Genomic DNA, 21,400 nt, shown 5'->3' with positions numbered 1-21,400 from the left:
AAATTGCTAAACCCACAATATCCATAGTTCTGAGGTTCTCAGATAATGCAGTAATCATTCATCTCCTTTGTGCTGCTTTTCAACTTTTATATTAAAATACAATTAAAATCACCTCAAAATCACACATTTTGCCTGAGAGATTCTGTATAATTTTAAATTCCCAATAATCTTCTGTCTTCTCACTTACTGCTACATATCGTATTACACACCATTATTCACTTCAGCTTGGTTTATCATCTTGCAGTGCCCCCCCTACAATCTCATTTCTGTGTTTCATGTGGAGAAAAATTCTCATGAATGCGACTGTAAAAGCACTGTATCAAAACTTTATTGTCAATTAAAGCAAACTACCTCCCTCTTCTCCCTGAGACTGAAGAGAAATCAGAAATGTCACTGGGCTGAAGTAGTGAGATAGGCCACCAGAATTGCTGGGATGAGGTAGCTCAGATATGTGACAAAAACAGACTAATAACAGATACACACACTGATCCCTATCATTTTGATCCTCTATGAAGAGCTTTACATTGGTGGCAAGTACTCAAATGAGTGCACAGAAAGAAATGACCTTAATTTTGCTGGTTTAACTTAAGCCTGGAAAAAAAAAAAAAAAACAAAAAAAAAACCAGGAAAACTTGTGAAAAGACAGGATTACTTGTGCACATGTAATAAATATGGGCCAGAATTGCATGAACTGCAAGAGAAACCAAGACCTACCTTGCAGGCTACTCGGTGAGGACATAACTTGCCAAAACCAAGGGGTGGCTGGATGCGCCTCAGTAATGTAACCACATCAAGATGCTTTATCCTTCCCCTGGAACCAACACACATCAGTTACCAAACATCCACTCCCCCAAAATATACTACGTTCTGCTTGTATTGTTTTTACCAAATAAATCATATCAGAGAAATGATCTAACTTACTTTGCTTCAGGGTCATATTCTGACCATATCCTTTTGAATTCATCCAAATGATGAGGACCCAGAATAGACCAGTCACGTGTCAAATAATCAAAATTATCCATAATAACAGCCACAAACAAGTTTATAATCTAAAGGAGGGGAAAAAAAGTAATTAAGAACAATCTGCCTTGATCATTTTGCATTTACTTTTTTCAAATTCAGTAGGTAGAGTAGGTTAAAGAATTCAAACAAACAAATTGATGATTTTTTGGCAAATATAATCAAATATCACAGAAAATAATTTCATTTAACTAACTGAAACTCTATCAAGTAATGACATAATGAGAATATGATTCTACTATGGAGTACTCAGTTTTTTACACAGGCTGCAAAATGGATTTGTTTCTCTTCCTTGATTTGCCAGATCCCGCTACATCGAATTGAAGAATGGATCCTATACACATATTTGACACAGTGTAGATCTCAGGAAACAGTTTCTGTAGTAATAGGATCCAATTTCATAACAGTAAGACTTCTACATATGTTTTGTTAACACAGAAGGTGATACAGAGCAGTGGAATGTGAATGTTTACATTAGTTCACAGAATTCTGTTGGATCACTCTCCTTTTGCAAGGAGATCAGTACTGTGAATAGAACAAATCAACCAGCTTAGACCACACACCTGCAATGAGGAAAAAAATATTTCAACAATTATTTCAGAGCAAGTAATCCATTAAGCCATGGATTAGGTGAAAGGTTATTGTTCACATCTCATGTGCCACAAATTAAGCACACTTGTAGAGACACCAATCCAAATTCTGCTAAGTTTAAAAATACAAATAGCATTTACTAGTAAGTCAAAAGAATTGCAGTTTTATTATTAGGGGATATTTAATGACACTATTGAGAACTGCGTGAAATAACAGCTATGAAAAGACTGTTAACTTAAGAAGCTTTCAAAGGTGCAGCCAACCACCCTACACACAGAAGAAAATCTTGCACATGGGAATTTAGAATCATAGAGTCATTTGGGCTGGAAAGGACCTTTAAAGGTCATGTAATCCAACCCCCCTCCAACGAGCAGGGATGTCTTGAGCCAGATCAGGTTGCCCAGAGCTCCATCCAACCTAACCTTGAATACTTCCAGGAATGGGGGGCATCTATCTCCTCTCTGGGCAACCTGCTCCAGTGTTTCACCACCCTCAGTGTAAAAACTGGTATAGGATACAGGATTTAAGATTCTGTATGGAAAAATATAACCTTGCCAAAATGTTTTGGATATGGGATTTTCAGTCATTCTCTCAACTCATAGCTCTTAATCCAGAAGAAAGTCAAAATGCCTAAAGCCCATTTCTGTTAATAAGCAAAAGCTAAACTCACCAGAAATGCACAGAGCATGTAAAAACTGATAAAATAAATGATGGCAAAATTGCTTCCACATGTGTATTCTTCCCCTGGATTATAATCAGATTCTGGATCACAGCGTTTTCCAGGCAAACATGCCAGCATGATTTCCTGCCAGGCTTCTCCAGTGGCACACCTTTATAAGGTCACAAAGATAAAATGAGAATTATTTGATCAAAGTGGATTAAAGATGTATTAATTTGTAAAGCTCTGACAAAACGCTGGGAGCTGTGCCGGTGCAAATGTGAAGCCAGAAGAACATTTCAGAGCAGGAACTAAGTAAAAGAAATACAGAGCAAGTTTTAGAACTGACAAGCATACATCTGACATTGCAGACACATTTCAAAAGGTCAACTAAACCACCATAAGGGTTCCATGTCATTCTCTCTCCTTGTCCAGGAAGCATTCCTGGCAAATGGTTACCTTCTTCCTTAACTCTCCACTGATGGAGATTGTATAATCCCTCCCATCAAGATTTAGCTACCTTTGCCATCATAAAGTTTTTCCTGCTGCTTATCTGGTATTTCCCTTCTGCAAGTTACACCCTCTACTGTTTGTCAACTCCTCAGTAAATGTAAAGAACAGTTTATTTCATTATGTTTGTAACAGCTTTTCATTTCTTCCAACTGTCCCACTGGTTGTACTTGTAATGATTTCGTAAGGGCACAATCTTTTTCCCCTTTCCCAATACTCCCACAGTGATATCAGGGCTGGCTGTGCTTGGGCTCTACCTGGACAATTACTGCACAAATGAGGTGTTTCACAATAGCTGTAATAAGTTTAGCTCTGTATCACATCATTAAACCCCTGCTGTGCCCATGGACACTCAGCATACAGACAGAGAGAGTATGGGCTTGTTAAGCTGAACTGATTGTCATCAGCAAACACATTTTGAACATTTTTCATAGATGTATGAAATGAGATACATTCAGTAAGAGTTAAGGTTTACTCACCTGAAGAGAAGAAGCACAGCTTGGGGGAAAGTCTGAAAATTGTTGTTTCTGTTTATTTGATTGTTGTCCCTCATGGCCACTTTTCCAAATACCTACAATAAACCAGGATTTTGACTTTCATTCCAGTGATGTGTGCTGACAGAGGCTGTAGGCCTTGCAGATTAAATTTGCTTCAGAATATATGAAAAACACTTTCACAGACACACTTTCATTAAACTTTAGATTTGTCAAGATAGTGATTTTTACGTTGCTCTGAAGGCACTGCCTTACATATAGCACCATTGTCAAAGGAATGCTTCAATAAGCACCTTAGGAAACAAGTCTCAGACAAGACTGTACTGTTTTTTAATGCTAAAACAATTGTATAATTACCTGCATCCCAATGACAGCATAGATGAAGAAGAGCATGGCAATCAGGAGGGCAACATAAGGCAGAGCCTAGAAATGGGACAGGTGCATTGTCTTTTAATAACTTCACCCCACAGTTTCTATTTCCATTTACAAAAATAATTTCTCTCTACAACACAGACTTCTCCAAGTTGTTTTTTCCTCTGCAAGTGCTTAAAACGTTATTACCTGTCACTCTGAATACTCTGCTGCATACAATGAGCACAAGCTTCATTGTATTTTAAATTATTTCTGCCAGCAATCCAGAGGGAGTAATCACCTTTAGTGATTTTAATTTTATTTTCATTACTGATTCTGACAACACAAAGAGACTTTATTCTATACAGTTACAGAGTTCAATTAACTTCACCTTCATCAGTTTTCAGGAGCAATGATTCAAGTATCTGTTACACTTGAAATTGGTTTCGTATAAAAAATAGGTTAAATTCTTCTTTTCTAATCATCTAATAAAATGTGTGGCAGTGTGAGATCTATGTATGTCAAACTTATCCTATCCCTTTTAAATATACCAAATATATTTTTAGGAAGAACCACAGAAATCTCACAGTAACAGCTATCATTAAATGACAAAGAATGACCATCAGCCTCACTGAAGTAACTGGTAAAGTTCATTTTGGCATTAACATGGAAATATATTTACATATATTTGGTATCACTGATAGTATTAATTTTATTTTTTTTTGCACTCTACGGGGTATTTCTTCTTAAAATTTGGTGTATAAATGGTTATAATCATTAAGCAAACTTAAACCAATTTTGCTAACCTGGAACGACTTGATAAATGTCCACAGTAAAGTTCTGATTCCTTCTCCTCTGCTGAGCAGCTTCACCAACCTCATGACCCGGAAGAGACGGAAAAAAGTGATGGAGATCCTAGCGCTGTCCTCAGAGTTCTGAAGAGCATCATGGAGAAGTCAAACCAAATACAAACTCAAACATGCAACACTTCCAGAAAAACAACATAAAATGCAAAGGTGGAAAAGGTAAGATTTGAAAATGTATCTTGAGGGCCTGTTCACCTTGATAACCATGATATGAAAGGAAAAATTACATGCTGAAAACACAGGACCTGTAGAAATGCTTCACACATCACATGCATTTCCAAGTTTTCTGGTTTGTTAATAGGATCATATTGGGTTTGTTTGTAGTAGACTTCAATAGAACACTGACAATGAATGCAAACCACTGCATAACACCTTTGCAGTAAGACAATTATGAAAAATACAGAAAAAATTGGTGGAAAAAAGACATGGTAAAAAGAATAAACTCAAGTAGAGGTAAAACCACTGGGGTCAGTTTACTGATCTTACCCCAGACTCATCAGTTGTGACTGTTTCAGTTGGCTTTGGCTTTAAGAAATTAAGAACATTAAATATTAAAATCAAATAAAAGATCAAAAAAGTCAGCTTAACCATAAATAAAATGTAGAACATTTTTAATTTCCAAATGTAAATGAACATCTTTCAACTCAATAACATCCTGAACAAAACATTAATATCCTTATAAAACCATCCTCTTAGCATTTCATGTTGGCTGACTCATACTAAAACATTGCTAGCTGACTCATACTAAAATCTGCTAGTACAAAACATGATTAAAAGACTTGACAGAAAATAAATACAAAATAAAATATCTGCACCTATGTAAGCCAAACAAAATTAGCCATCAACTTCCATAAATTGTACAAAATTATAGCAGTAAGGCCAACTAAAATTCCAAAACAAAGCTTTGGGATCAAACTAGCCTTTTGAGGTCTCTTTTCTGCTGTGCTCTTTTTGAAGATTAATTACTCCATCACTGGAATCTAACCATAATTGTGTTTTACAGCACATCAGGAGCTCCCTTAAAGCAAAGTTAATTCACTTGAGATTACTCAGTGATGAACACTGGGTGTTGCAGTGCTTTATAAGGACACATTTTCACTCTGCCAAAGTGAGAGACAAACATTTCTAGCACAAGGCCATGAAGGTTAACACTTCCCCAGCAGTGCAAATGAGAAGGCAATACTTGAACTCTCCCACCATCTACAAATTACTCATATACCTGAGCTGATGTAACAGGATCAGGCATGGAGAAGGGGCTTCAGGATCAATTGACCCTTTTAGAACAGGTCTGTGCAACCCTCGGGAGCTACAAGGAGGAGAGGGGCACACACCAACTTCTTGTTCACAAAGCCAAACTCTGTGTCCTGTGAAGAACAATCTCAGTTTTCTCTTTTTAATCTCTCTGCCTGACTTTGGGAGAAACTGCCCCAATATCCCAAATGGTCTGACACTTTGCACAGCAGCTGGTAAAGCTTAGAGGACCAACATTCTGTGCTTGCTTGTGCACTGAGAGATTTGCAGCAGCTTCTTCCAAGGTTGAACAGAAGTCTTTAAAACCATTTATTGCACTAGAACAAATGGAATTCTAGACGTTTGATTCAAGTGATGGGTCTTACCCTCTTGCCTAAAATATCGTTCTTTTAAAACCTTTCAACAATTCCTGTCACATAGATGAACTTCATGCTGCCTCAGTGCTGCTTCCAACACACTGTGGATGCATCTGTCACACTCAATGCCACACTTCTACTAAAATCTCAAGTGTTGCTGTTACTCAAGATAAAACTTGAGCAGAAGGAAGAGAAAAGAGAGGAGCTGATTCTGCTGAAAATGCATTATATAAACATACTACGGTAAAAAAAAAAACAGTAAGAGGTAGCACTTTTTAAAAATCAGATAATTATTAAAACACTAATTGTTTTCCCCTTATCTTTTTTCAAAACTTGTATAATAGAAAGGTATCACAAGGGAAAAATGAGGTAAAAATAACTGTTTGCTCAAGTACATGCAATCTACATACAGATACATCACTGCCCTGCCAGGAATCATGAGATTATGAAACAAAGACTCTTAAAACTGTTTAAAGAATTATTACTAAATTTATGCATTAAAATAGGCAAACCCCAGATCTCCTCATTAAACTTCATTAAGCAGAGTATTTGTAAAATCAGTTGGAACATCTAAACTTTCTAAGAACTTATATAAAATACACAGAAAATATGCTGCCAATGAAAAATAACTGCTTCATTAGAAATTCCCTGCATATTTCAACAATTTGAAATAAATTATCAAAATATAATTAAGGAGAAAATCATTATCACAAACATCATAAATTTCAAGATACCACAAAAAATGGAAACAATCTTGCAAAGTTGCCTATCTACATCCATCCCAAACCTGTACTATTGACTTTTTAGTACAGAAAAAAAAAATTGTTTGATCTTAAAATTTAAACAAAAAAGGGTTTCATTATACCTTCTGCAGATGAAGCCTGAAATGTCATATTAATCTCTGGAGACTGACTCATGTTGAAGTTTATACTGTCTTAAATAGTGAGCAAATTATTTAAGTAACATTCAGTATTTTGTATCATGAAAGAACAAAGTATTTGACAGATACAGATCAGACTGAATTACAGTATCATCACAAACTGAAACTTAAAAATGAAGTAAAATGCTGGGTTTGGTATTTGGGAGTTTTTCCCTCTAGCTTTTATAGGAGCAGGATTGGGCCCCAAATAAGCTAGGAACAGTATTAGGATAGCAATACCTAATGGGATAGATTATAACAGAAAAAGGATACTTTGGTCCTACATATTTATTTAATCACTTTTCCAAAACAAAAAAATACTGAGCTTGCATTATGACTTGATTATGAAAAAAAAACTCACAAAAGGAAAAATTGGTCAAAAAAAAGTTTTTTTATGTATTACTATCTTAATAATTATTTCATTCTCACTTTTTATTACCCAAACTAAGCGAACAGTTATACTGCAGGTACTCAGGAATGATGATCCCTCCACTTTTTTTGGCTGAAGGTCACTGAATGTATTTCTTTGTGCATAGTGGTGTATGCCCAGGACCAAGTAACACACAGTCCTCTCACAAATCCCTCTTTCTCAGCTTCTTTGGACTAAGCAGTCCTAATTGCCTGTTTCTGATGGCTGATCTGATGCTGCTGGGAAGTGTTAGGATGTCATATCCAAGAGATTACCAATTACAGACACTGGAATGTGCAGGCCAGTAATGAAAAACACTCTGATCACAAAAAGTAAATTGTGCATTCATACCAACCAAGGTGGAGATAGATGCTAGAAACAAAATATGAACATGAACACCTCACACCAGAGGAGTTTTTCCTAATGGATCTGAAAATATTCAACTTCTGCCATTCACTGGCCAAGTGTTTTGAGTTTGACATTTTAAGGTAAGTGTATCTATTTTTTACTCTCTTTGGCATTTCCCTCTGATAATAAAGCCGTTTGGATTATGTTATTAATACCAATTACAATGAAACTAATATAGTGATATACCTCAAAGAAAACATTATTCATAGTTATTTGTAAAGGAAATGCTCCTTTAGGAGACAAAATTAGTTAATGGTTATGTGTGTCCATCCAGCACGAAGCAATGCTCAGATCTGGGCTACTCAGGTAAAGATAACACAGTCTTCAGCAATAATAACAGACAGATTGATAAAAACAGAACATCTGCTTCCTGGAGATAAAGAAAATCATACAGTACCCAAATACACAACCTGATGTGCAACGTTGGGAATATCCCGAGCCTGTGCACATGTCAGTAGGTGGCACATTTATGCATATGCAGAGGAGGTATTAAAATGGACTTGAGACTGAGCAGGGGGCAGGCTGAGCCCAGACTGTCTCTGTGGATGATGTCTGCTGACAAGAATGTAAATAAAAATATTTCCTGTGGTCAGAAAATCTACCTCCAGCCTCCTCTTTCCTCCCACCTTCCACCAATCATTCCAATGCTTCAGGACTGGTTGGTCATCATTAGGATTTTTTTGTCCCCCATGGGACTGTGTGATTCCTAAGATGACAGATGTGATTCCGGGATCACTGCTAGGAGTCTGGTAATGGGCACAATGAGAATAAATGAACATCTCCTGCTCTCCCTGCCTGGCTCACCAAAACCCTGCAACGAGGTGAATGAGGGCAGACATTGCCTTCATTGTTCTACCTTTTCTGTCAGCCATGTGCCAGCTACACTCAGAGCCTGGGTCAGCACAGCACTTCATAACTATGGAATTTTAAGCCAATTCTTAAATACTTTAAATAAACAGTAATATATGATTTTTCTTTTTTTAGTTAATCAAAGTGCAACAGAACAGCTTTCTTCCCCAAACAATCGCAACCCTCTAAAAAGATTAACCCGTGACCAACCTCAATTTCTGACTCACTGATTAAAATGTTTTCAACCTGCTACCTTTTTTGGTCAAGTACCAATGCTGCTTGTGAAAAATTTAGCACATTTCCTAAGCAGGAACTCCTCATTACACCCTTGATATTGCAACAAATGTTCAAAATAAACATCCTAACTAAAAAGAACTTCAATGTCAAAACTGTGAACAGTGTGAAACAGATTGCATCATGCACTGGAAGCAAACAAAGTAGGTCTGTGCTTAAGAAAAAAATAAACATGGTGAAAAACAGTGGATATTAGTATATGGTGTTGGTCAAATGCTTCTTTTTAACAGATTGTGCCAAAGGGTCCAAGAGTATGCCAGAGCAAAAGAACACACAATGACAGCGTCATCATCACTGCAAATATAGAAGGAAGCATCTGAATGACAAACACATATGATGACAACAGCATACACAGGAAAACATTCAGGTTGCCAAAATATCTCCAGAAATGTGTACTGTATGTGTGTCATATACACATACAATCTGTTCAGATAACAGTTACTGGAATTCAGATGTGTGGGCAAGTAATTTTCTCCACAGTCTTATTAGTGCTCTTTATATTCCCTGTTCAATGTGAACCAAATGCCCATAAACATAATTTAATAAACATTTTGAGTCAATGCGAAGAACCCCAGAGAAGATTAAAAAAATACCTTTTCCCTTGTAAAAAGATGTATTTAAAACTCTAAGTTAATAACTAACATGTTGCTGGCATATAGTGTTGTATGATAACTAAAAAATATTCAATTGTGCAATAAAGTAAATAAATGATTAATGTTACCATCTTCAGGAAAGCAGCTCAGAAATTTATTTCCATCTCCAAATTAAATATTGCAACACAGTAGAGATTTCACATGGCAAGAAAATGTCATAATAATGAAAGCAAAGCCATATGAGAATGTAGTTTTCTGACGTATCCTTGAGCCTATAGAGATACATTTGCAAAAGTCTATAAAATATATTGACGGTATCCAAAAATATCAATAACTACAACCAAAATCTAAGTTCTAATATATGACAGGGATGTTCTAACATATGATAGGAAAGTTTTAACATATGATAGGGATGAGTAAAGTGATATCATTTTGGAATGAGTTGCCCACGGAGGTAGTGGAGGTTTTTAAGATGAGACTGGATGTGGCATCAGTGCCATGGTTTGGTAACCACAGCAGTGTTGGATCAAGGATTGGACTTGATGATCTCAGAGGTCTTTTCCAACCTGGTCGTTTCTATGATTCTATCTAAACTGAATTGGACTGCTCTTGTTCAAAGTTGGAATCCAGAATCTCTTACAGGAGGTAGAGATGAGGTTTTTACTCCACTTCTCCACGTGACCAAGGCCAGCTGTCCCACCAGCTACTGGGTGAGTGGGCAACTATGTCAAAATAAGCACCAGCCCTCCCAGAACACACTCCAGTAGCAGCCCAGCAAACCAACAGAGCATCCCATACCAATGATGGTGCTCCTTCTTGCCAAATGGTACAACATCCAGTTCTAGTTTTGCCGGACTTTTTTGATGTATGACACTGCTCCCAGTCCCTCTCAGCTGTTCCAGCAGTGTAAGTGTTGAACAAGCTTCATGTGTTTACAGTGATGGTTCAAGACAAACAGGTTTTCCTGAGGGACTCAGGATGAAGATATAAATGCTATTCATTTAAGCCCTTTTTCAGCAAAGAATCAGAATTTTACTTAATTTCTAGAATAAAATTAGTCCTATAGTGATGGCATTAAACGTTTGCACAAAAGAAGAGGAAAGTGATCTCTGCATTATCTTCTCGACATTTTGGCAGCACATGAATGGCTAAAGAAACTTATATAAAAAATGTGAATTAAAACCCTTGTAACAGCTACTGTAACAATGTGATCATGCTTCTAAGTCATTCGGTGTTGGTCATAAAAATGGTTTCTGAGTTGGTAAATAACATCATTTCTGTACAGTCAGACCAGAAAGAAACTTCTCTGTAATTTCCTTTTAATAACTTACTCATTTGTTCAGATTTTATTTCAAATTTATTTATCTCTCATTGTCATAAGTTATATATGTCCATCTCCCAAAATGGGCTGACAACACTTTGTGTCTCACAATCATTCCTCTGCTTCTTTAATTGACAAGGAACCATTTCTATGACCACACAAGTTCTTGCATGTTATGTGAAACTTTTTGAAAACAAAAGGCCACAGAGCCCAAAAGTAATTATACAGGTTTTAGTAGTGGTTTTAATTTTTTTTGTTGCTATACCATATATATATGTACTTATATATACTTGCCTCTAATAATTTCTAAAAATAAAATGAACATGAAAACCAATTAGGTTCATAAAAGAAGGTTGAAGGAAGGGATATTAAATGAAAGAGTAAATTAAGAAAAACAATCATAGAAAATTTTTTACTGCCAAAATATATGTTGCTCTGAGGTGGTTCATTTCTGGCATTGGTCACTGAGCCAGTCCTTGAGGATGCTGAGCAATCCTGTAAATTGCTTAATACAATAAACACTGACTTCCACAGGCACTAAAAATATTCAAAGCACAGTAATTTCCTGGATTATGTGTGAATGAATGGGAGGTTACTGGATCAGAAGAATCACCCTCAGGGCAGCATATACATTATAAAGTGTTAAAAAAAGAAAATGAACAACAAAGTAAAAGAGATGACATATAATTTCCAGAACTGAATACTGAAATCAAGGTGATAGATAACTGGACAGTCCAACCCACTGTCTTGAAAAAAATGGGTCAGATACAAACTTGTTGTACACCAGAAAGACTTGCTTGCCTTAGCAATGGATCTAAGTATACACAGGTAGACTGTCAGAATGACACTGAGCTGTTTCCAGAGCATGAGGTAATTATATATGTAATCCTAAAAGAATGTTTAGTTCCTATTGAGTACATTAAGTATTAACATTCTTTCAAGTCTTCTTTCCCATTGATCAATTCAGATTGTTGTGCTCGTGCAATTAGAACTGCAACAAGATCTGAGTTGATGTCAGTGCTGTCACTGCTTCAGATCAGCCCTCAAACAAGGCTGAGCTTCCTCAGTTTAAGAAGTTTCCACAGTGGGAATTTTCACTGGGGCTATTCCAATCGTGCTTGAAATCTCCATTGAAAACAAAGTTTTGTCAGCATCTAAGCAGAGCTGTAGATTTCCCAGGATCACTGTCAGTGTCAGGTAACAACTATAGGTGGCATGGCACAATCCAGAATGCCAAAAAAGACTAAAGAAAAGATTCTAAAATACTGAATTTGGATTACAGAAATTTACACAGAACTAATCAAGTAGGAATAATTCAGTAGAATCAATATAATAAAAGTAATAAAAATCTAAGACATTTCCTTGGACACTCTGCAGTATTAACTCTTTCATGTTGAAAATGGGAAATCAAGCCCAAAAATACATTGAAACTGTAATACACTACTGACTTGAACAAACAAAGCACAGAAAAGTGGAAAGACCAGGAACAGACAATACTTAGTACACAAATAGTCTGCTGTGCAAAACTAAAGAAATCAAAGATGAGCCTTTTTCCTCCAGTGAGTATTGCATGAAAACTGAGAAATGACAGTGCTAGTTGTTGACTGTGTTTGTACTCATCCTGAAGATCACTACTTGATCTCCAGAATATTTTCAAGACAACTGTGAGAATTACTAAAATGACAGTGTTCTTCCCAGCTGAAAGCTCAGCAGTGACCAGTTACAAGTAACGCTGTCAAATTAACACTGTCCATACAGTGTTAAATGCAGGGACATCTCCTTTGATCATGAAAGCACATCTGAGCTATATTTCAATCTCTTCACAATCAAATACATTCTGCAGTTATTAGGGAAAGCTATTCTAAATGATTGGTCTTTTTACTCTCTTCAGACACTATGCTCATCTACACTATTGTGACAGGAGATGGTGGATAAATTGTAAATACTTGAGCTGAAAGTCTCGGTCTAAACTTCTCAGGGAACAAAAAAACCCTGAACAAAACCAAAGGAGAAGAAAAAAAAACACAATCAAAAATAAATCAGAAGCAGCTTTTAAAAATCTAGTGCATGAAGAGTAACTATACTTTAAAAAATGTCTCAATGGGGCACTGCAATTCTGTGCTGACTGACCTTCCCTGGCAGCTCAAGTTCCTTCAGTTCATGGGAAGATTCATTATCCACTGAGAACTGAGCAAAATCAGTCTGAAATGTAAAGGTCAGGTAAGGTTCTCCTACTCCCATGTTATCACATCACTCCTCTGTTTTAGTCACTCATGAGATTCTCACACTTCAACACAAGATCAGGAAGCAATTTTAAGGCAAATCTATTGTCCTAACACCTATATGGGTAATGGCCATCAGTCAAAATTTTGGTGAAAGATGGAGTTTTCCAAGTATTATAAGAATAATTCAAATTTCAAAACACTTACTGCAGGATAGGAAAAGCCAAAGGAATAGGAAAAGAGCAAACATTCTGTTTTCCACAGCATGGAAAGCCTTACTTTCTTACGTGCCCTCCTTCTGCTACCTCATGAGAGACAAATGCTAACACCACTCTAAAACCCAGCCCTCCCACAGAGAAAGAAATCATTACTTGTTAAACTGAGGCACTGAAACAACTTACAGAATCTTGAATTATCTTAGTCAAATTACATACAAAACCCATTGGGCTTCAAGTAAAATAGTAACAGAAGATTAATTTCTATTTTATATGTAAATTTTTAAAAAATATTTCCTTTACATGCATAGAAAAACATAATTCTTATTGTCTCACTATGCTGTGTGCATGTGCAACCATACAGGTATATAAATAAGTAATAACAGCTTGTACAAACATCTATATCAATGTTTTAGTCTTTGATTCAAGGATTAAACATACTTTCCTAAAAAAGGATTTTTGGGGGATTAACTTTACATTTTCTGTATTTCTTGATGACAGCAATTACTTTTTAGTGCATGAACAGTTGCTACTTACATTAACTTCTGTTATAGCAATATCAACGACGCTACCAACAACAATTAAGGCATCAAAAGTGTTCCATGCATCAGTGAAATAGTGCTGTTAGGACAAGCATTCAGCAGAAAGAGAGCAAGAGAAAAACACAAACAGAAAAAGAGAAGAAAAGGACAGTGTTATAACACAGAAACACTCTAGGCTTCTCTGATGTACCACTATACAATCTAATCTTTCCCTTTCATAGCTCAAAAAAATTGGCAGAAAAAAAAGGCTATTTATTTCCCATATCAACATAATTGACCTATGACTGGTCTGTACTCAAACTTTAGAAACATCAGATCAAAATCTGTGACTTGTCCAGATGATGGAAATAGTGGGGAGACAGAGAAAGAGAAGTAGGGACTGGGGAAAGTAAGCTGGGATATACTCACATCAGCTTCACTGAGAACGACGTCTACTATGCTGCCAATAACGATGAGGGAGTCAAACGTATTCCAGGCATCACTAAAATAGCCCTGAACAGAGCAGGCAGGGTGCAAACGTTTGTGATTACACATGAAATGTCAAATATTTGCATACTTCTGTTTAGTTTTGCATAAACAGAAATTAGTTAAACAAAACCTGTGGTCTAATGAGAAAAACAAAACAAAAACAAAACAATATTGCCTACTGAAGGAAAAGCAACATATATGTGCATGTGTGTGTATATATATACTTCATATATATACATGTACAGACACACACACGCAGACACACACACACACACACACTACACATGCATAACACACCATCAGATAAGCACAATGTTGGCAGGCAAGCCATCATCCAAAACTGGGTTTGGACTTCCAGCAAGGCTGAAAAATTCTAACACATATACCCTAATGAGCAAGACAAGATCCCTTTTATAATATTTCTGCAAGACCAAGCCAATTGAAGCCTCCTTAAGCATTCAAAATCCTGTTAAGGATTTTGTGATAGTCCTATCTAAGTGACCGGTAAAAATATTTAAAAGTCAAAGCACATAACTGGCTAAACATGCACAATTATTAATGTGGAATTGTGCATAAATATTAGAGAACTGACAATCTTCTGTTCATAAACTAGGTTTAATATAGGAACTCATACTACATCTGCAGTCACAGCCTGATTCTGTATCCAGTGAAGTCAGAGCTAGGAACCACAGCAACCTGAACAATTTCCTAATGCTGATAATGCAGCCAGTCCAATGCCTGAAAATTCATTTTTATAAATTGCTTAATCACCCTTCTGACATTTTATGGCTTTAAATATATATTCCTTATGTGTATGTTACTGGGACATTGCTGCAAAGGGCTGTCATGCAATTAGCTGACTACTGGCATCAAAACTGCATTTTTGAGCAAAAAGGTATTTCAGAAGAAACCTTGAGGTGGGTTCCAGGATCAATCTGTCACTGGGAACAAATCAAGGCATATTATGCTCATGAAGACAACTCTATAAAGGCAAGAGATGTAGGTTTTCTGCAATATGTGGATTTTGCCTAGCTATTACAGAAATCCAGAATTGCAAAAATTACTGAACTTGCCTCTTACTACATTCAAATATATTAATTTATCAGCCAACCATGACTAAGGAACGTGCATTACGTGACCAAAGCTGAAATGGACATTTTCTATACGTACATTCTGCTTTTAAAATTTTAAAAACTTTAAAATTTTAAAATACTAACTTGTCAGCCGCTACTGAAGCTCTAAAACAATAAATTTAGCAAAAAGCTTAAAATTACAAATGTGCTATTTACACTTATTATTACACTTTACTATAAGATAATGTTTTAGCTGAGTAGATTAAGTTATTAAGTGGGTTGTTAGCACTGAAAAGTAAAATCAGTTCCAAAATATTTTAGAATTGGACTGATGCTTTTCTCAAGATTTTAAACTGTGAGAATCCTAGTAACTTCACAGTTTCAAAGATAAAAAAGCTAATTTTGTGTGGGGAATTTGCTCTTGGAGACTATGAGAGAGCTGCTACAGTAGAGCATTTATTCTAGGAGAGGAAGCACTGAGCAGAGTCAGGAAAGGCTCATTATGTTTTTAATGTTACTCTCTTCTAGCCCTTTTAAAACACAAATTGCTATAATCATTCCTTTATTTAAGGAAGGGGCTGTAAGAGGAAAATAGATCAGAGTAGGATTATCTCTACAGCCCTTGGCACCTCATGCTTTGGTTCTTTGGGACTAACTACCAGGTCCACTCTTGGGGCAAAAACAAGTGTTCATGAATTTGACCTCCTGAAAAAACTCCTCCTCTTCTGAGAGCTCCTGCACAATTCCCTGTCACTCCTTCCTTACTCATCCTGCTTCATGAGAACAAGCCATTCCCAAAGTTTTACTAAACATCATGCTGAACTACCCCAACAGTACTGAAATTTATAATCCTAATGAGATTAGCAGCTGCCAACTAAAGAAAGGGAGCTACTCTCATAATACCCTTCCTGGTCATTCACATTCCTCATTTCTAAGAATCTTTCTTGATTTTAACATAGCAATATTTATATATATATATACACACAAAATAAGAGACTATTGGCAAACAGCAAACACATAATCAGCACAATCCTGAGGTGTGCTATCCATCTTCCTCTACAAAAAAGGTCCTCCAAATAAAGGTGAATTTCAGCTATAGAAAAAGTGACTTTACTAGACATGCTACAATATAAAGCACTGAAATAAAAAATTCACATTTTGATTCAATACAGCTAAAACACTTTACAGCTAAAATACTTTATACATTTATTTATTTTATGAAACCTTTTCCATCAGTATAGACAAATATTGTTCAAAGTAATATGTAAAGCAAAAGCATACAAATAAACAAAAAACTAAGAGAAAATAAAGATGGTTTTGGAAAAGGGAGGAATGGACAAGTCACAGCAAATAAACATCATGCAAATAAGTTGTTTTCACCACTGCAATGACCCAAGATCAATTCACTTACTAGCCATCTTTCCTTTTTTCTTACAAAAATCTGATGTAAAACGACATGGAAAATCATTACAAGTTTAAGCAACACTAGCTATCATGAAGCTGTACAGACAGTATGTGCTGATGTATTATTTTAGATTCCATAGCTGTATTTTGTTTTGTACTGCACTGATCCATGCTAAGTACAGATTTTAGCAAATGTGAAGAACAGTGTGAAGAAAAAGGCCTGTTCTTTTATTTTATATTATGAAAAATTTGCTCATAGAGAAATGCTGAAGGACGAAATCACAAATCCTGGGGAATACAGAGGCATAGAGAATGAACACCAAAATATGTTTCAATTCATCTAGCACAGAAATATTTTAGTCCTTTTAGTATTCTCTTGAAAATTTTAGGGCCTCATTCTGGAAAGTACTGTGTGATCCAGTCTCCCAGTCAAGTGTGCCAGACACTTCGCAGCACCTTTAATACCTAACACTTATTCAAATGTTATATATTTCAGAGTTGGAAGGGAGTCTGCAGTGCCTTGGTTTTAAACAACACAATATCATAGCATGAGTATCAATTATTTATAGTAGCCTGAAGTTTACATGACCAGCAAAACCAAACGATCACAGTTTACACGGGATTTTTGTCAACATATTAAGGGGACACTGTCAAGCAGATGAGATAAAAACTTAGAGGTGTTTTATCTATTCTTATTTCTACAGTGAGTAATGGAGTTTTTATTTGATGCTTTGAGCATCTCTGAAATAATTTTTAAATGCACAAAATTAATAAATAAAACTGTTAATTCTGTTAGACTAGTCTAAGAGACCCACCAGTGACACAGACATAGAAGAAACTAATCAGTCTTCCCTCATAGATCCTAAAGCAAAACCTTAAATTGGGATTCAGATTGTTCCTACTATTATTAAATCTTAATATTACTTCAAGCAATTAATTGTCCTTTTAAGCATGTATCTAGTTTAAAATTAAAATTCAAGGCATTCACGTTCTGCTTAAGACTGCTAGCTGACTTGTGATTATTAAGGAACTATGTAATATATGTTAGCAATAGGTGTTTTGTTAAAGGGTATCTGGCAATTTAAAAGGTTACAATCTCCAAAGTATAACAAGAACAACTTCAAAAATATTTAACTCACTTCCCTTCCTGCTTATTAGTCTCTTCCAAAATTCTGACTAACACCATGGTCTTTTAACCTTGTCCTGCTAATTAACAAGTTTAGAGTGTTCTGCATCTGTTGGGGAACAAAATTCAGGAAATGAGGATCTTTCACTGGCAGCGTCTGCCCTTCAAACTCTCAGGGTTCAGATCCAGGGATCTCTCACAGTAAAAGCATCCAATCAGAGAGAAAGCATGTTGCAACAGAATTAAAACTCAAATTGTACAAAGTCTTAGAGACCAGTATTAAGACATTGCATTTGATAACAAATAGGAAGCCCACAGTACAAATGGAGCACTGTGATTTATACACTCATGATCAGACCACTGTATTTTGCATTAGCTGCTGTTTCTGACTACAGTCACAAGTGCATGGAGAACCATACAAGGATTCACAATCTTCTTTCAAAGAGCAGATGATAAAATGCAGCAAAGTCTTCTGTGCAAAACAAGGATATAGAACAGGAAATACAGATCAGGAAACACAACCAGCAACTCATGACACTGCGGTCCACATATCTGAGCTATCTTCTCTGGGGCCTCAAATTGTGCTATTTTTAGTGTGAAACCCTTAGTATTTAAATAAGATAGCTGACACAAAAAATACAAATAAATTCATTAGAAATGTACAATGGACTGGACAGTGCAGAGCAAGACTACAGGAGAGTGGGTGAGCATTCACCCAGAACTCCACAGTTCACATCTCAACATCAGATCTCAAGTGGTGGATAATTTGTTCACTTCTGCAGGCAAACATGAGCTCACTTTAAATCAAGTAGCTCAGGCTCCATGGCTGAGCCCAATACTAGATGCAAGCTGAACAAATGGTTTTGAAAAGCTGAACAGTGGTTATACACCTACTCCACGCTGAGCTCTGGGCAGCCGTGCTGTAAAAGCATGAGAGCTGGTGGGTTAAAGCAAGAACAGGACTGTCCCCAGAGCCCACAGCCACCTGGGGCACTGCTTCACACCAGGGAGGGGCACGGGTCACAGCCAGCTCCAGATGCAGATATCCTGGTCACTTTAAAAGAAGGGCAATGGAAAATGAAAAGTACCAGCCTTAGATGGTGAGATCAGTAAACTTCAAATGGCACGTCTGGTTTTTTTCATATTCCATGTGTAGCAAGTGAACACACTCGACTTATTTACATAGATATAAGCCCAGAATAAACATTGATTTTGTTGTACTGAAAAAAAATTTAGTTTAGTTTTTCATCACTAACTTTTGCACTCCATAAAGGCAGTATGAGAACTGAACAAAAGGACTGCATTAGCTGCCACAGGAAAATTTCATCTTTTTTTTCTGCTAGTAATTATAGTTATCAGTTTCTCTTGCAAATCTACTTTTGAAAATGTGTCTGCATCAATCATATTGACAGTGTCCCTTTAAGGCAAGGAATCAACTACTCAGTGTGGGGCCTTCTACCAAATATTGTGTATATATATAACTGAAAATATAAAAATCCAAAAAGGCTATTGAATATGCAAATTACTTATGTGTATGTTTGTAATACTTAGTTGTATTTTATAAAGTAAAGAAATAATTTTGCATTTTAGAATAGGGAATATAGCATAACATACAGGTCTTTACTGGAGATTAAATTAGTGTAAAGTGATGAATGTAGAACCCAGAACAGGAGATGTGGTAATGCTTGTAACAGGAAATGATTGATCTGATTTAGAAAGGGACATTTTCATTACCTCAGAATAATCCAGATCTCATCAACCATTTTGTAAGATTATTCTCTGGTATCTGCATTTCATTTCCTGGTGTTACATTTCTATTGTGATTTCACTGATAGATAAATGTGGGAAAATGTTTGTTCTTTCTGTTCTTTGAGTAATGCACAGCTAGTGTGAAACATTATATTTAATTCCTGTGGTGATGACCTAATTAAAGCATATCTTAAACTTACCTTGGGTTTGAATGCAATCAGTTTCAAAACCATTTCAACGGTGAACACTCCTGTGAAAACCATATTCATAATGTCCATCGCATCATTAAAGAGCTTAGACTGTCCATAGTGCTGTGAATGAAAAATAAAATACTTACAGAAGTAAAGGCTTTAAAATATTAAGTGAAAGAAAGGCAGCATAAGACAGAATTGACAAAAATGCAGCACAGGAACATATTTTCTAGTGAAATTTAGGAAGCACACCTATAAACATGCAAGATTAGCTGAATATCTCTGGTCAAGTATGGAATTGTTTAAATCTATTCTGTTTAGGTACTGAGCAGAACAACACGGTCATTCCTCAACATCCTAAGGGAACCTGCAGAGGAGATCTCCAGTTTTCAGAGGAAAACTGCTCCTTCAAAAAGGAGTATTAGACTGCTTTCTTATTTTTCCAAGCTTTATATGCAAGACTTTAACATTACACAGCCTTGTGTCACTTGCTTAGAAAGTCTGAAGTATGTTAGTCACAGGGGTAGAGTGTAAGCAAGTTTACAGAGAAAAGCAGAATGGTTTTGTGAACTGAATTCAAACCATTCTTTTTCTTATGAAAATCTGAAATCCCAGGGAAAGAAAGAGACAACTAGAACACATCACAGAAAAGCACTATGATCAAAAGTGCATTTTTTCAAAGTTTCACTTCATAAAAAAATACAAATTGCAATAAATTAAAGGCATTATACCGCCCATATCTTCCCTGCAATTTATGCCAACTGCTTCAAGAGAGCTTCTGGTTTTCCTACCTGCATAGCCAAGCAAAGGGTGTTCAGCATGATGAGGACAAACATGATGTATTCAAATCCAGTAGAATTCACCACATACCAGAACTTGTACTGGTAAGGGTTTTTTGGAATATATCTACGGAGAGGACGTGCCTTCAAGGCATATTCTACACACTGACGCTGTAAAGCAAATACATCAAAAATTGTCAGACTTTAAATAGGTACCTAACAGGTAATCAACTAATTACCTAACAGGTAATCAACTGGTGGTACAATTACTAAAATAAAACTCTCGAAAACAAACTACTTGATGTAGGGTTTTTTATTATTAAGTGTTAATAAAGTAATCAAATAGCTTCCCAATCCTCACTTGGGGTTTACAACTCTATCTAACCATAGACACTACTCAGCCACATGCAAAGAGTCAAACAATGCTCATGGAAATTCTCAAGTGTTTTGCCTTTTAACACTGCAGTAGCACACAGTAATATACTATCACCTATATGTCTGTATATGTATATTACAAAGCATGACTGTTAAGAACATGACTACTAAGTCACCTGCAAGTCATGTGTTGTCTTTACTCTGTTTTCAACCACCAATGTGACTGCTCAGCACAAAACCCTTGAGGTCAGCAAAACAAATACTGGGGAAATGTTATTCCCAGTAGTTCAATTAAACTGCCCAGCAAAATCATGTGACATATGCAGGAACATCATGGATTCATTCTCACAATCTCCATGTAGGCTG

General features: G+C 36.2%; 1 protein-coding gene across 12 annotated transcripts in view; it reads right to left on the bottom strand.

The window, feature by feature from the left end:
• Positions 1-21,400, bottom strand: part of CACNA1D (calcium voltage-gated channel subunit alpha1 D) — a 173,098-nt gene that overhangs the window by 29,501 nt on the left and 122,197 nt on the right. For 3 of the 12 annotated variants that reach the window (XM_027640415.1, XM_027640414.1, XM_027640416.1), the window contains exons 28-39: positions 20,672-20,830; positions 19,890-20,000; positions 16,822-16,851; positions 14,278-14,361; positions 13,865-13,948; positions 4,977-5,015; positions 4,431-4,559; positions 3,631-3,696; positions 3,259-3,350; positions 2,282-2,441; positions 922-1,049; positions 715-811 (exon numbers count right to left, since the gene is read on the bottom strand). In XM_027640415.1, coding sequence (XP_027496216.1) covers positions 715-811; positions 922-1,049; positions 2,282-2,441; positions 3,259-3,350; positions 3,631-3,696; positions 4,431-4,559; positions 4,977-5,015; positions 13,865-13,948; positions 14,278-14,361; positions 16,822-16,851; positions 19,890-20,000; positions 20,672-20,830 — 1,179 coding nt within the window. The remainder of the gene's footprint in view (positions 1-714; positions 812-921; positions 1,050-2,281; positions 2,442-3,258; positions 3,351-3,630; positions 3,697-4,430; positions 4,560-4,976; positions 5,016-13,864; positions 13,949-14,277; positions 14,362-16,821; positions 16,852-19,889; positions 20,001-20,671; positions 20,831-21,400) is intronic. The other 9 variants (XM_027640418.1, XM_027640417.1, XM_027640426.1 and 6 more) reach the window with 6 other exon arrangements.

This window comes from Corapipo altera, unplaced genomic scaffold (assembly GCF_003945725.1).
Source record: "Corapipo altera isolate COAL_440 unplaced genomic scaffold, ASM394572v1 55, whole genome shotgun sequence".
NCBI lineage: Eukaryota > Metazoa > Chordata > Aves > Passeriformes > Pipridae > Corapipo > Corapipo altera.
This window is presented reverse-complemented; position numbering and strand designations above follow the sequence as displayed.